This window comes from Zingiber officinale, chromosome 8A, assembly GCF_018446385.1.
Source record: "Zingiber officinale cultivar Zhangliang chromosome 8A, Zo_v1.1, whole genome shotgun sequence".
In the NCBI taxonomy this organism is placed as follows: Eukaryota; Viridiplantae; Streptophyta; class Magnoliopsida; order Zingiberales; family Zingiberaceae; genus Zingiber; species Zingiber officinale.
The window spans coordinates 117,728,826-117,743,210 of NC_056000.1; the positions used below are offsets into that span (position 1 = coordinate 117,728,826).

At 36.1% G+C, this 14,385-nt stretch overlaps 1 protein-coding gene across 1 annotated transcript; it reads left to right on the plus strand.

The window, feature by feature from the left end:
- The first annotated feature begins 1,445 nt into the window (after positions 1–1,445).
- Positions 1,446–11,804, plus strand: LOC122010046 (ISWI chromatin-remodeling complex ATPase CHR11-like). Its single transcript, XM_042566416.1, has 25 exons — positions 1,446–1,764; positions 2,753–2,869; positions 3,826–3,932; positions 5,567–5,679; positions 6,310–6,407; positions 6,526–6,705; positions 6,816–7,037; positions 7,572–7,706; positions 7,799–8,081; positions 8,184–8,257; positions 8,585–8,805; positions 8,882–8,969; positions 9,042–9,135; positions 9,233–9,421; positions 9,499–9,530; positions 9,600–9,676; positions 9,753–9,842; positions 9,923–9,992; positions 10,223–10,280; positions 10,359–10,417; positions 10,483–10,648; positions 10,730–10,908; positions 10,985–11,200; positions 11,296–11,400; positions 11,487–11,804. The coding sequence occupies exons 1-25, from the start codon at positions 1,528–1,530 to the stop codon at positions 11,502–11,504; spliced, it is 3,228 nt and encodes a 1,075-aa protein (XP_042422350.1). The 5' UTR covers positions 1,446–1,527; the 3' UTR covers positions 11,505–11,804.
- Positions 11,805–14,385: the final 2,581 nt, after the last annotated feature.

The window sequence follows — 14,385 nt, forward strand, 5'->3', positions numbered from 1 at the left end:
TTCTGCATCATCGTGAGAAACCAGCCCCAATCGATCACTTGATCAATTGGAGTGACTTAATTGATCCATGGATCGATTCAGCCACGTTCTGTGCTCTCGCAAGAAGCACCTCCAATCGATCAACTAGCGTAGCCCCAATTGATTGGATCATTTATTGCTCGCGACACTTCCCCAATCGATTAATTGGACCATGGCTTAATCTATTTCTCAATAGATTTATCGACTTTGACTTGCCTAACCAAGTTTAAGATTTCCTTGCCCAACATCCGATCAACCTTGACCTGATGAGACATTGTCATCAAGTGTCCGGTCAATCTTTTGACATTCTTAGATTTTATCACCCCGTGACAAGTGTCCGGTCAACTTTGACTCACTTGTCGTCTCATGCCAAGTGTCTGGTCCTTCACAACCCACTTGGAGTTCGGAACACTAGATGTCCAGACAACCTTAACCCTTGTACTTGGACTTGTTGTCTTGTACTAAGTGTTCAGTTCTTTACGACCCACTTGGACTTCTGAACACCAGATGCCCGGTCAACTTTGACCCACTTAGATTCCACTGTTTGGCTTCACTCACCATGACTTCCTCACTGTCTAGCTTCACTCACTAGAACTTTTCACCACCTAGCTTCATTCATTAGGATTTTTCCACCTGCCTTCACTCACCAGGATTTCCCCACTATCTAGCTTCATCCACTATGACCTTTGACCTGACTTCACTTATCAAGATTTCCCATTGCCTAACTTCACTTACCAGGATTTTTTAGTTGACTTCACTTACCAAGACTTTTCCCACTGTCTAATTTCACTCACTAGAGTTTTTCTCATTTGCCTAACTTTACTCACTAAGACTTTTCACATGACTTGATTCACTAGGACTTTTCGCCACTCAATATTAACCAACTTAAATTCTCTTTCTTCTACCAACCTTTCCATTGATCTTATCATTGCTTAACTTTATTAGGACTTTCTCAATTAAATATTTAATTAATCTTGATCTACTTAATTTTTTATCAATCTTTTATCGTCAACTTCCCTAATATTGATTTTTTTTTTTTTTTAAAGAGAGAGAGTTTTTTTTTTAACAATGTTTTTTTGCCCCATTATAATACGGACCAGGTTTTTGATAAAAAATTAAAGTGAAGTGATACGTCAATGATTCCAAAAAATAAAGGTGGTCGATTTTTGCCCATTATAATAATAGTTAAATAAAATTATTTTCAGTATAAAAAATAATGATTGAATGTCCTGATTGTTTAAAAGAAAGAGAGTTTTTAGAGATTTTTAAATAAAAAAAATCAAGAGAATAGATTAAATAAACATGTAAAGCAAAATGGTGCGTTTTGGAGGGAACGCAAATTGGGCAATTCCGTTACGCGCCAAGTCCCGCACGTTTTACCCTCCCACTGTTTCACCGAATCACATAACCACACCCTTAAATTTAATAACAGGGCAGCTGCTGTCCCATCTCTCCGTATCGATTTATTTCGAAAGGCGAAAGTGCGGAACCCTTCGCACGCTGCTGCAGATGGCGAAACCCTACGATTCCGGCAGTTCCTCCGAGGGAACCCCATCGAACGGCTCGATCGCCTCCGAGGAGGAGGCCAGGAATGGAGCGGAAGCCAACATCGAGGAGGAGATCGACGAGGAGGAACTCGAGGCTGTCGCCAGAACGGCTGGCCCCGACGACGACGAGGCTAAGGATGACAGCGGCGAGGAGGACGCCAGGGAAGACGAGGACGATGGCGATGAGGATGGAGAGGAGGTAAGGTTTGGTTTGGTTGCTTGTGCGTTGGATTCTGATCGGTGCCACCGTGGGGTTTCCCATTACTATGGACCAGTGCATTTTATCACGGACCTGTGCTCGCTGTAAACAAAATGAACACATCTGAGTTTTGGCCATTCTCTCGTGCGCTTGATGTGGTTTCCTGCCGTTTACAACTGATTGCTTTACCCCAAGCTCTTTTGATTTATAAAATAGGCTAGGGTTGCAAAAGACATTATATTTACATTGTTTTTTAGGAAATGATTTTTTTTTCTTAAGATTTAGGGAGGGCTAGGTTCGTCTGGGCTTCTGATTGATGGAGGAAATTGAAGGCCGGAGCAGCTCATTTATTCTTGGAAAAGGAGGGCAGAGTGGGGGGAGCGAGCCAATGCATCAACGAATACATAGAGTCGGCAGATAGTCATGCCTACATGTGAATTAGCTTCTAAGGTCGAGCAGTCCTCATTTCACTACAGTGTTTTTGAAAGAATGCTGGGTTAGGCCAACCCGAATGGTGTGAGTTGCATGCAGGACACCTGCACATACAGTCATCATCCGACCCTCATCCAACTAGAGGGACTGAGAGATTGATAGAGTATAAAACTCTTCTTCAAGCTTTACACTATTTTGATCGTTCAGAGGGCAATCAGAGTCACTAAATGAATCCCTTTGTATCTTTTGGAGGTGCTGGTCCAATTTATATGTTTCTGATCTGGCGAGCTTAAACTATGTTTTAACACTTGGAATCAAGTAGAGTAGGGTTGCTAGGTTTATTATTATTGCTATCATATAGTTGTTTTTCTCTTTTTGAATTTCAATGGAATTTGTTTTGTTTTGGTAGAATTTTCTTCTATGCCTTTAGTTTATCACACTTCATGGGGTTGTAAGCATGCCTCATATATGATGACTTAAGCCATCATGTTCTTTTATCTCAAGGATGATGGAGTTCCTTTGGATCATATTGAATGGTTGCTTGACATTTCTGTAGGAAAATTCTGAAATTGGGAAGCGTGAAAGAGCCAGATTAAGAGAGATGCAACGGAAGAAAAAGCAGAAGATTCAAGAAATGCTTAATACACAAAATGCTGCTATTGATGCTGACATGGTTATTGTTCTTAAACAATTATTATAAATAATAATGCTTGCTATTGATTGCTTTCTACTACATCTTGATTCATTGATTGATATTTGATCAACTTCATGGCATGATTCTCTTTCAAGTTCCATCTTCTAGTAGATATAGTATCACAAGTAATGAAGAAAGACAGTTTCTTGTTTAAATGACAGTTTCCTCAATTGTAAGCCTTCACTGTACCATGAACAAAGTTAGAAATGCTGATAGCAATTTAAAAAAGATTATTAAATTATATTTAGAACATAACTATAGCTAAGAAAGCAATGAAGGAAATGGAAACACATAACATCACCTTTCAAGGTTTATAGTTAGGTACCAAGTTATGGTCTGGAAAAATGTGTTGCTAGGCATGTTGCTGCTTTTTTTGGTAATTGAGAATGTTATTCTTCTTGTCAGTTCGCGAATTTAGAATCTTGTCATTGAATTTGAATGTCTCTATGAAGAAAATGGAAATGTGACATTGTCTTCTAAGGTCATGGTTGTTAGTTTATCAGGTTACGGTTCGGAAAAATGAGTTGCTGGTGATATTTCTGTGTTTTTTTGGTAAACAAAAAAATTATTGCTTTTATTAGTCAAAACCTTGCAATTGAATTTAAATGTCCTGGTTACATGTTAAATTGCAAAAAAACAGATCGCACCATTTGTAGATTATTTGGTTGTCAAATTACTTCTAGTTTCATATGGAAATTTTTTTCTGGTTCAATTTTTTTGGAAATAGATGTGACTTCTTGCCGATGATGTTATCATGTACGAATTCACAAAAAAAAGAACCACATGGAACATGTCAAGGAACCTTGCTGATGTATCTTTCACATGCACATGTATTTCTGCTTTCCTACACGTTGATCTTTTTCCCTACTGCAATGAATCAGTGCACTATTTCACATTGCCTTTTATGATATCTAAGCACCTAACATATTTCCCAGAACAACAAGGGAAAAGGACGTTTGAAGTACTTGCTGCAACAGACTGAGATCTTTGCTCATTTTGCAAAGGGTGCCCAATCTGCATCAGAAAAGAAGCCAAGAGGAAGGTAAGCTGCAAGTTTTGAAACTCTTCATGACAAGGTTGTTGAAGTGAAGTAGAAGGAATACATACATTCTTCACTAGCCAATTTACGAATATAATCCTTTTGCTATATTACGTTTATGAGATTTATTATCATACTCAGTTGCTATTCAAAATACAATATAAGTTAGAAATTTGTTTAGTTGTATCTGTACTTGTGACTAGTTTTTATCCTTCCCATCTAGTTTGCCTTGGATTGTTGAGTTATTTGATTCCATGTTCTAGGGGTTCATGATTGACTAATATTAGTTTTATTGAAACATTTTTCTTGTTAAATTGTTGACACTCAAAACAAATTTTAAATTTGCCACTTCCACTCGTTCCACATTTTCTTACATGTGCATGTGATGAACTTATAAATTCGTTCTTGATTCTTTCATTTTAGCTGACTAGTGGAGTAATGGTTAGCAATTATGCATTTAGATTTTTCATTCCAACTGCATGGTATATTTTTAGTTTCAAGAAAACTACGTGGCTTAATTGGACTATCTGTTCACCTTCAATGGTTTGTCTAATTTTGCTTTTATGTCAACTTAAGTTAATGGCTGCTGCTTGTTATTCTATTGGCTAACAATTTGCCATGTTGGACTTAATTCTAACTATAAGCCTTAAGATTTATTTTAGACTTTAGCAACAATTAAGTTTTGATTGATATATGTATCATTATTCTTTATGTAAGAAGACTTAAATTTATCAACCATTCGTTAGAAAATTTTCATATATATATATATATGTATGTATGTATGTATTTTACAATCGTGCTCACAAGTGCACAATTTATTACACTTGTTTATCTAAGATTAAGAGGCAAATTTTCATTTCAATTGATTCTTCTATGGTTCTACCTATGCTTCACAAACAGCTTTTGATTATAACTGCTCTCATGATCTATTGAACTATATTTAAATTGTTTATTTCCTCTACTATTTATGAGATAAAAAACTATGGACATATGCAACACTGCCTTGTGAATTTGTAATGATTCCAGCAGTCCCCCCCCCCCCCCCCCCCTTAAAAAGTTCTCATGATCTCTTGTTACATAGCTAGTGCTGTTCATGGTATTTAATGGTCTGAAGAAATCATTACTGCTCCTACTACCCAAATATGAACTATGCAGACTGTTTGACTATTATTTATTCAGAAAGGTCTCTAGTACTAATTTTGTATTTCTGTGATTTCTGATGCAAAAATTAGATTAAAATGAAGAATTAGCTCTCAATACCAGTTGAGTTATATGCCTGCAAACTTATGCTAAAATTCATATGTGGCCTCTTGTGACTAGCTTTTTGAACTATCTGTAGAATGAAAATTAATTACCTAAACTAGATCCTGAATATGATTGGCTTTAGTGGCCATAATATGTATTTATCCTGAGCAATATAGAAACTGCATAACATTTTGTTAAAGCTGCTGAATTTGCTCTTGAATATATATTCAAATTTACTTGTGGAATCCCAATTGAATCCCATATTAGCTAAACTTGTTATTGCATTTTGTTATTATGGAATATTTTAAACTTAACTCTTTTCTGGGTAGATTTCCCATCTTCATAATTTGTTTGTCTTGTAAAAAAGTTGTAATTAGTTCCCCACTTTTCAGGGGGCGTCATGCATCTAAAATAACAGAGGAAGAAGAAGATGAAGAGTACCTTAAGGAGGAAGAGGATGCTCTTTCAGGTGCCGGAGGGACCCGTTTGGTCACACAACCATCTTGTAAGATATTTGCTCTGCTGAGATCTTTTTCTTATTAAGTCCATGTTGTCATTCTTGTTATTTTATTACTTCATATATATATATATATATATATATATATATATCAGAAAACAATAATCTATATTATAAAATGATAATAGTAATATAAATTCAATTTTATTACTTTATATAATAAAGGCAATAGTTTTTAATATATCTTTTAGTTATTTCTTCTATATTAATAAAATATGATAATATTTGAGATTTTAAAATATTATGTTATTATATAAAAACAACAATAATATGATATATTAAATGTAGTAATAGTAATAATAAAAATAATAATAACAGCAACAACAACAATAATTATTATATGAAATCGCTGATAATATGATTAAGCTAATTAAATCTACTATAATTATTTGTATTATTTATTTTGCTATTTCATGAATATAAAACAATTCAGTTATTGGCTATATTGATAGTCTATTGTCTCAGGAGCAAGATTTGGTTTAAACTCAACAATAGTATTTGACGAAAGCATCCATTTGTAATATCTCAGATTTTAGTTTATTTAATCGGTTATTTTTACTGATTAGCATATGATGTAAATTTTGACCTTCAATGTTCATCCTTTAACTACTTCTGCAGGTATACAAGGAAAAATGAGAGATTATCAGCTTGCTGGATTGAATTGGCTAATAAGATTGTATGAAAATGGGATTAATGGAATTCTAGCTGATGAAATGGTACTGCAAAGGAAATATTTTATAATCTTGATCTTAGTTTATATCCACTTATTTTGGAGCATTTGCTTTGTTTTTATATTGAAAGTATATAGCCAACAATCTATATTCCTTTTGTTAGGGTCTTGGAAAGACATTGCAAACCATCTCTTTACTTGGCTATTTGCATGAATTTAGAGGAATTACCGGTCCTCACATGGTGGTAGCACCAAAATCTACTCTCGGCAACTGGATGAGGGAGATTCGGCGATTCTGTCCTGTTCTGTCCCCTGTAAAATTTCTTGGGGATCCTGAAGAAAGAGTCAGTCAATTGCCTAAACATGTTTCTCTAATTTCTGCAGATGTCGTTTCATTTTCTAGCTGCAAGAAACTGTGTGGGTATATTTTTAATTTGTTTGTGCTATTTGACAGAGACATATTCGTGAAAATTTGTTGGTGGCTGGGAAGTTTGATGTGTGCGTAACTAGTTTTGAAATGGCTATCAAAGAAAAGAATGCTTTAAGACGGTTTAGTTGGCGCTATGTGATCATTGATGAAGCTCATCGGATAAAGAATGAAAATTCCCTTCTTTCTAAAACAATGAGACTTTATAATACTAATTACCGCCTTCTTATCACTGGAACACCACTTCAGGTAATCAATTATTTTCTTTTGGCTTAGTATAGTGAGAGGGATTCCTTAAAGCTTGGTGGTTGTCATTATTATCATCATCAATCCATGTTTGTTCCAATTATTTGGGATTGAGCACATGGATCTTATTCCTCTGCAAGGCTAAATCACTTGTAATATGTAAATCAATTAAGTCATTTTTTAAAGAATATATTGGTTCATATTTCATATTGCTTCTTTTCTTTCATCCTCCAATCTTTTTAATCTAGTTTACATTTTTAGGTGTGTGAATTTTGGACGTTCATTTTTGTTACTTTAGCTCTTGTTAATATTTTATGTATTTATTAAAACTGAAATGTGCAAATGTTTATTTCATTTGTAATATATCCAGAAAGATAGATGTTAACTATCATCAAAATAAAAAAGTATGATGGTTTTTATTTTTTCTAAATTGTTGGGACACTGTCATACTTGTGACTAAAAGGAATTGTATGGATTGATGTTCAAAACATTAGTTCAATAATCTGATGTATGATTAGCAATTGTTCCTTTGTGCAGAACAATCTGCATGAGCTTTGGGCTCTTCTTAATTTTCTGCTTCCTGAGATATTTAGTTCTTCTGAAACTTTTGATGAATGGTTCCAAATATCTGGAGACAATGATCAACAAGAGGTTGTTCAACAACTTCACAAGGTGTGTTTTCATATATCCATTAATGACAAATCAAGATTATGCTACTTCTGATCTATGTATATGTAAATGTGGGAGCATTTCTTCACTTACAGGTTCTTCGCCCATTTCTTCTGAGAAGATTAAAATCCGATGTTGAAAAGGGTTTGCCACCAAAAAAGGAAACTATACTCAAGGTAGGAATGTCACAAATGCAAAAGCATTATTACCGGGCTTTGCTACAAAAGGATTTGGAGGTCATTAATGCTGGAGGGGAGCGCAAGCGTCTTTTGAACATCGCTATGCAATTGCGAAAATGTTGCAATCATCCATATCTATTCCAAGGTGCAGAACCTGGACCACCTTATACAACTGGAGAACATCTTATTACAAATGCAGGTAACTCCAAATTCTTTTAAGGTATTTTTACCTCAGTTGAAGTATGATAATTTTACTATAGTGATAATTCCTTGTTTTCTGAACATATAGTTGTTTTTGCAGGAAAAATGGTCCTGTTAGATAAACTGTTGCCTAAACTGAAGGAACGAGATTCTAGAGTTCTAATATTTTCACAGGTTTATATCAATTGGGTCTTCAGTTTATCATTTGGAATTACATGCAAAGCCTGCTATTTTCACTTTTAATCTATTTGAAACTTGTGATATTTAATCTTTGTTGTTTACATATCTTGTTTGTCATAATCAAACTGTTTTTTTCCAACTTGTTTCATATATAGCTGCCCAGTATTTGCTTCTAATGCTTGTTATTTACGTATCTTGTTTCTCATAATCAGATTTTTTCCTCTAAATTGTTTCATACATATCTGCCCAGTCTTACTTGCAGTAGAAGGTAACATATTAGTGTTTTATTGATTTAACACAACTGTTTGTGTTGTAATTTAGATGACTAGACTTCTGGACATACTGGAAGATTACTTGCTATATCGTGGTTACCAATATTGCCGGATTGATGGGAATACTGGGGGAGAAGAACGGGATGCTTCAATTGAAACATTTAATCAACCTGGAAGCCAAAAGTTCATTTTCTTGCTTTCTACAAGAGCTGGTGGATTGGGAATTAATCTTGCTACTGCAGATGTTGTCATTCTCTATGATAGTGACTGGTATTCCTCTTCCATTATGTGAATCCTGTTGCTACATTTATGCTCATCACTAAATTGTTATGGATACCTCTACTAGGAATCCACAAGTTGATTTGCAAGCACAGGATCGTGCTCATAGAATTGGGCAAAAGAAAGAAGTTCAAGTGTTCCGTTTCTGTACTGAGGTATCATAATATTTCAGTTTAGTTTAACAGTTTAACGATGTTTTTGAATCATTTGACATATCTAAAATGCAGTTTGCAATTGAGGAGAAAGTGATAGAGAGAGCATACAAGAAGCTTGCACTTGATGCCTTGGTTATTCAACAAGGACGATTAGCAGAACAGAAAAGTAATGATTTTTTCAAAGAGCTTACTAATGTGGTTCAAGCAATTTATCCATTATCTATCAGTTTTTTTGTTTCTAATCAATAACTTCCTCGATGCAGCTGTTAATAAAGATGAACTTCTACAAATGGTTAGATTTGGTGCTGAAATGGTTTTTAGCTCCAAGGACAGTACAATAACTGATGAGGATATCGATCGTATCATAGCTAAAGGAGAAGAAGCGACTGCTGAACTTGATGTGAAAATGAAAAAGTTTACAGAGGATGCGATAAAGTTTAAGATGGATGACAGTATGCTGATTCCTTTCTGATAGCAATTCCTAGATATTTCCTTGGATGACTTATGTAATTTCTGTTTTTTGTTACAGCTGCTGACTTGTATGATTTTGATGATGAGAAGGTATGTGTGGACTTTGAAGTATACCTAGCTTCAGTTTTATTGGACTGACAATCAAATTTGCTGATTAAGGATGATAACAAGGTTGATTTCAAAAAAATAGTTGCTGATAACTGGGTTGAGCCATCCAGGAGGGAAAGAAAACGAAAGTAAGATGTAATAGTGTTTGCAATTTTGTACATTGGTTGAAGTCATTGTGTCTAATGTGCTACTTTTGATGTTTAGTTATTCTGATGCTGATTATTTCAAGCAAGCAATGCGGCAAGGTGCTCCTACAAAATCTAAAGAGCCACGCATTCCCCGTATGCCTCAATTGTAAGTTAGCTGATCTTACATGCTCACTTATGTATATGGTGCTATCTATCTCAGTAAATTTTGTTCTTGTAACATTTCAGGCACGATTTTCAGTTTTTCAACACTCAGAGGTTGAGTGAGTTGTATGAGAAAGAAGTTCGATATCTCATGGTGTGTTCCTCTTGTTTTTCTTTATTCCAAATCACTAAAAACTGTTGATGTAAGTTTTAATTACTCAAATAATATAAATAATCACCTAAGCTAAGGATCCTCAAGTGTAAATATAACCTTTTGGTTATTTATAATTTTGACATGACATTCATTTTTTTCCTGCATTTTTTTTTCTATTTTTTTGTAACAAGGTTATTAATGCTGTTGCTGTTGTTTCCTTCTAATTTCAGCAATCTCATCAAAAGAATCAGTTAAAAGATACAATAGCCGATGAAGAGGAACCTGAAGGTACTAGAATTAATTTGCACATGTATACTTGATTGATTGATTAATTAAATAAATTTGGTCATGTTGTGGGCGAAACAGATTTAGGAGATCCATTGACTGCAGAGGAACAAGCAGAGAAGGACCAACTGCTTGAAGAGGTGAGTTCATTAGGCAATACTTATGCATATAGTGCCCATCCTTGTTATATAATTTTCCTTTTTAGGGCTTTTCATCTTGGACAAGGAAAGACTTCAATGCTTTCACTCGAGCATGCGAGAAGTATGGCCGGAATGATATAAAGAGTATAGCATCAGAAATGGAGGGGAAAACAGAAGAAGAGGTGGAAAGATATGCCGATGTCTTTAGACAGAGATACAAAGAATTAAATGGTATTTTCCCCTCAACCCACTTCTCTTCGGTCTATGCAGCATCACAATTCTGAGTGCCTCTATTTATTTTTGAATTTTCAGACTATGATCGCATTATTAAGATCATTGAGAGAGGTGAGGCAAGAATCTCACGAAAGGAAGAGATAATGAGAGCAATTGGCAAGAAGTTGGATCGTTATAAGAACCCTTGGTTGGAGCTGAAGATTCAGTATGGCCAAAATAAAGGAAAACTGTATAATGAAGAATGTGATCGTTTCATGGTAATTAATCTCTCTCAGGGCTTTCCAATTGAAACTTATACTTTCACATCTTGACCTTTTGTGTTAATTATTTTAGTTGTGCATGGTACACAAACTTGGTTATGGCAACTGGGACGAGCTCAAGGCAGCATTCCGTACCTCACCCTTGTTTCGGTTCGATTGGTTTGTCAAGTCTCGAACGACTCAGGAACTTGCCAGACGCTGTGATACCCTTATACGTCTAGTGGAGAAAGAAAACCAAGAATTCGATGAGCGGGAAAGACAAGCACGGAAAGATAAAAAGCTCTCTAGGGTACTCAAATGATTTTGTTCTTCTGATTGTGTCGACTCATGGCTCTTGCAATTGTTTTGGTCTAATAATTGTCTTCTGTTTCAATGCCTTTTCAGACACCAACAAAGCGGTCGTCATCAAAGGGCCCGACTATGGAGACTCCTGCTCTGACTTCCTTCAAAAAGAGAAAACAATCATCCATGGATGACTACATGAGCTCGGTAAGCTGCTAAAATATATACAAATCGCTACCTTATGACTGGTTGTGGGAATAGGACTTTAATGTGCCCCTTTTGATTTTGTTTAGGGGAGGCGGCGGCGATGAGGCTGTGCTAATCTTATTTTGGAGCATGATGCAGCTGCAAACATTTTGTCAATGTGAGAATGGCATATCGATCAGCAGCTTAAGATGGGTAGAAAACATATTTATCCCCCAAGAAGAAAAACGAAATATGTATGCTAATTTGTATCTTGGCATTTTCGTTCCTTTGCCTCTGCTGAGGCATGAACGTGATGGCATTCCACTATTTTGCCATCTAGTGGGTGTTGGAATGCATTGTTTTTAAATTCAGATATTTAACTTTGTTAACCGATTAATCTTAGTGATGGGTCCTGTTTCACGTAAGTTTTTATAATCTGCTACGGTAAATCTTTAAGCGTCTTGTTGTTTAGTAGTTAATGTTTTAGATTTTTTTATTCCACCGGAGGAAATCATGTTTTGTTGAAGTTGAGATTTGACCTGGGTGTTTGGGAACGGTGAATGCGTGTTGACCGCGAGCGGTGCCATTAACGGTGAATGCGTCTTGTAGGAAGGAAAAGAAGAAGAAGAGAGGCAGAGGTGAAGGTAAAAAATGAGTTGGCCTTGTGGATCCTTGCAGTCGTGAGTAAGGTTGGCCGCGAGCGAGATTGTTAGTGTGAGGTCGTCGATGAATATATAAAAAAAATCAAAAATATTTATGATGAATCTTAAATTTCACTATTTATTATTTTATAATAGATAAATGGATGGATCCATTTGTGCTGTGATTGTTCTGTTTGCCAATCCACCAAAATTCATTAAGAAACAAAAATAGTTTAAAAAAATAAAGGCAATGCTGAGGCCCTGAGACCAATAGGTCTCGGATTCTATTCTGCTTAGTTCGGATAATTTCCTAATTTATTTAGGTATATTTAGATTACGTTGGGTTCTTTTTTAGAAATAAAAATATATGAATCATAATATTATGAAATGAGAAATGAAAATAGGAATCATAATATTATAGAATGAGAATAGGTATAAGTATTATCATTCTTAAAAATAATATTTGATTAGTTGAATATTTTCTATCGAAATGAATTTAAATTTTCTTTTTTACCCTTAGAGAAAAATAAGAGAAAAAATTAGATATGCGAGAACGTTGAATGTGAGAGAGAAAATATGATAAGAGAGAATGATGAAAGAAAAGTGTGATGAGAGAGAAAATAAGATAAAAAGGAATAAAAAAAGAGAAAGTTGAGAAAGTGTGATGAGAGAAAATGAGTAAGGAGAATGTGATGAGAGAGAGCATGGTGAGAGAGGATGAGGAGAGAAAATGTGATGAGAGAGAAAGTATAATAGGAGAGAATAGAGAGATAATAAGTGTGATGAGAAAAAAATGAGGATAGAGAGTGTGATGGAAGAAAATTAAGGAGAGAGAAAGCATAATGAGAGAAAAAGTATGATAAGAAAAAAAAAGATCAAAGAGAGTGTGATGGGAGAGAAAACATGGTGGCAAAAGGCGAATACGCTCGCCCCCAGCACCCTCGCCAACTTGTCCCAGGGCCAACACGATGATAGGAGAGAAAGAGAGAAAAATATGATAAGAGAAATGAGGAGAGAGAGTGTAATGGGAGAGATTAAAGAGAGAGTGTTGGTGCAATATCCTTTGGGTCAAGGTTGACCTGGTTGACTAAGCTTGAGAAGGCTCAGACTTGAGTCTTGATGTTTGAATTTCGATGTTTGACAATACACGGAAACTGACAATACATGGAGATTCCAGGTGCAATCGTTCATTTAAGGAGATTGTTGGTACAATTCTCCTCTGGTCAAGGTTGACCAGTTAGATGTGAAGAAGAGTCAGGTAGGTCAAGACTGACTGGATACATGGTTGGGAAGTCCTAGTGAGTGAAGCCAGACAGTTGGAAAATCATGGTGAGTGAAGTCAGGTGAAAGACCTATTGAGTAAAGCTAGGCAGTATGAAAATCCTAGTGAGTGAACCTAGGTGAAGGTCCAGGTGAGTGAAGCCAGACACGTGGAAATCCAAGTGGGTTAAGGTTGATCGGACACCTGGTATGGAGAAGTCCAAGTAGGTCAAAGGGTTGACCAAATACTTGGCACGAGGAGAAAAGTCCAAGTGGGTCAAAGGGATTGATCATACACTTGGTGAGGAAGTCTTAGCAGGTCGAGGGTGACCAGATGCTAGGCATGACGTCCCAACAGTTCATGGTTGACCAGATGTTGGGTTTTAGGGGCTTAGGACTTGATTATGGCAAATCAAGTTGGATCAATCAATCAACTGATTGATTGAATCATGCCCAATCGATTGGTTGATCGATTGGGCTGTGTCCCGCGACAAATCCTTCTCTAAATCGATCAGTGGATCGATTGGGAAGTTGACGTCGTCGCACAGAAGCCCTCCCAATTGATCACCTGATCGATTGGGAGCCTCCAATCGATTGGGTGATCGACTGGGAGCCTGGAAATCGCGCAAGACATGTGAATCAATTGGACAATTGATTCAAGCAATTTTCAAGAGCACAGAGGCGCTTTGGATTGGTCAAGTGATCGGTCCAAAGCCTCCCCAATCGATTGAGAGCAATACAATCGATTGGGATCCGACCGTTGGCGCTGGATAAAGTCGTTACGAGCGTCTTCTTCAGCACAACTTCGCCTGATTCTTCTCCGATTCTTAGCAACTTCTCCACAGGGACTCACGCCAGTTCTTGAAGCATTCTTGGAGCAAAGATTGTTGTCCTTCCAAGATCAAGAGGTGCTCAACACAAGAAGAAGCTAGGGTTAGGGTTTATGCTGTAAATCTTGTAAGATCTTACTTGTATTTGCTTCCCTTTCTTTCTTCTTGTACTGGGAGTGTTGTAAGGCTTCTCCTCCTTCGGTAGTTACCGTAAAGGAATATTTTCATAGTGGAGAGTATGTGTCGTGTGTGAATTCTTGGATTAGTCACCTCTT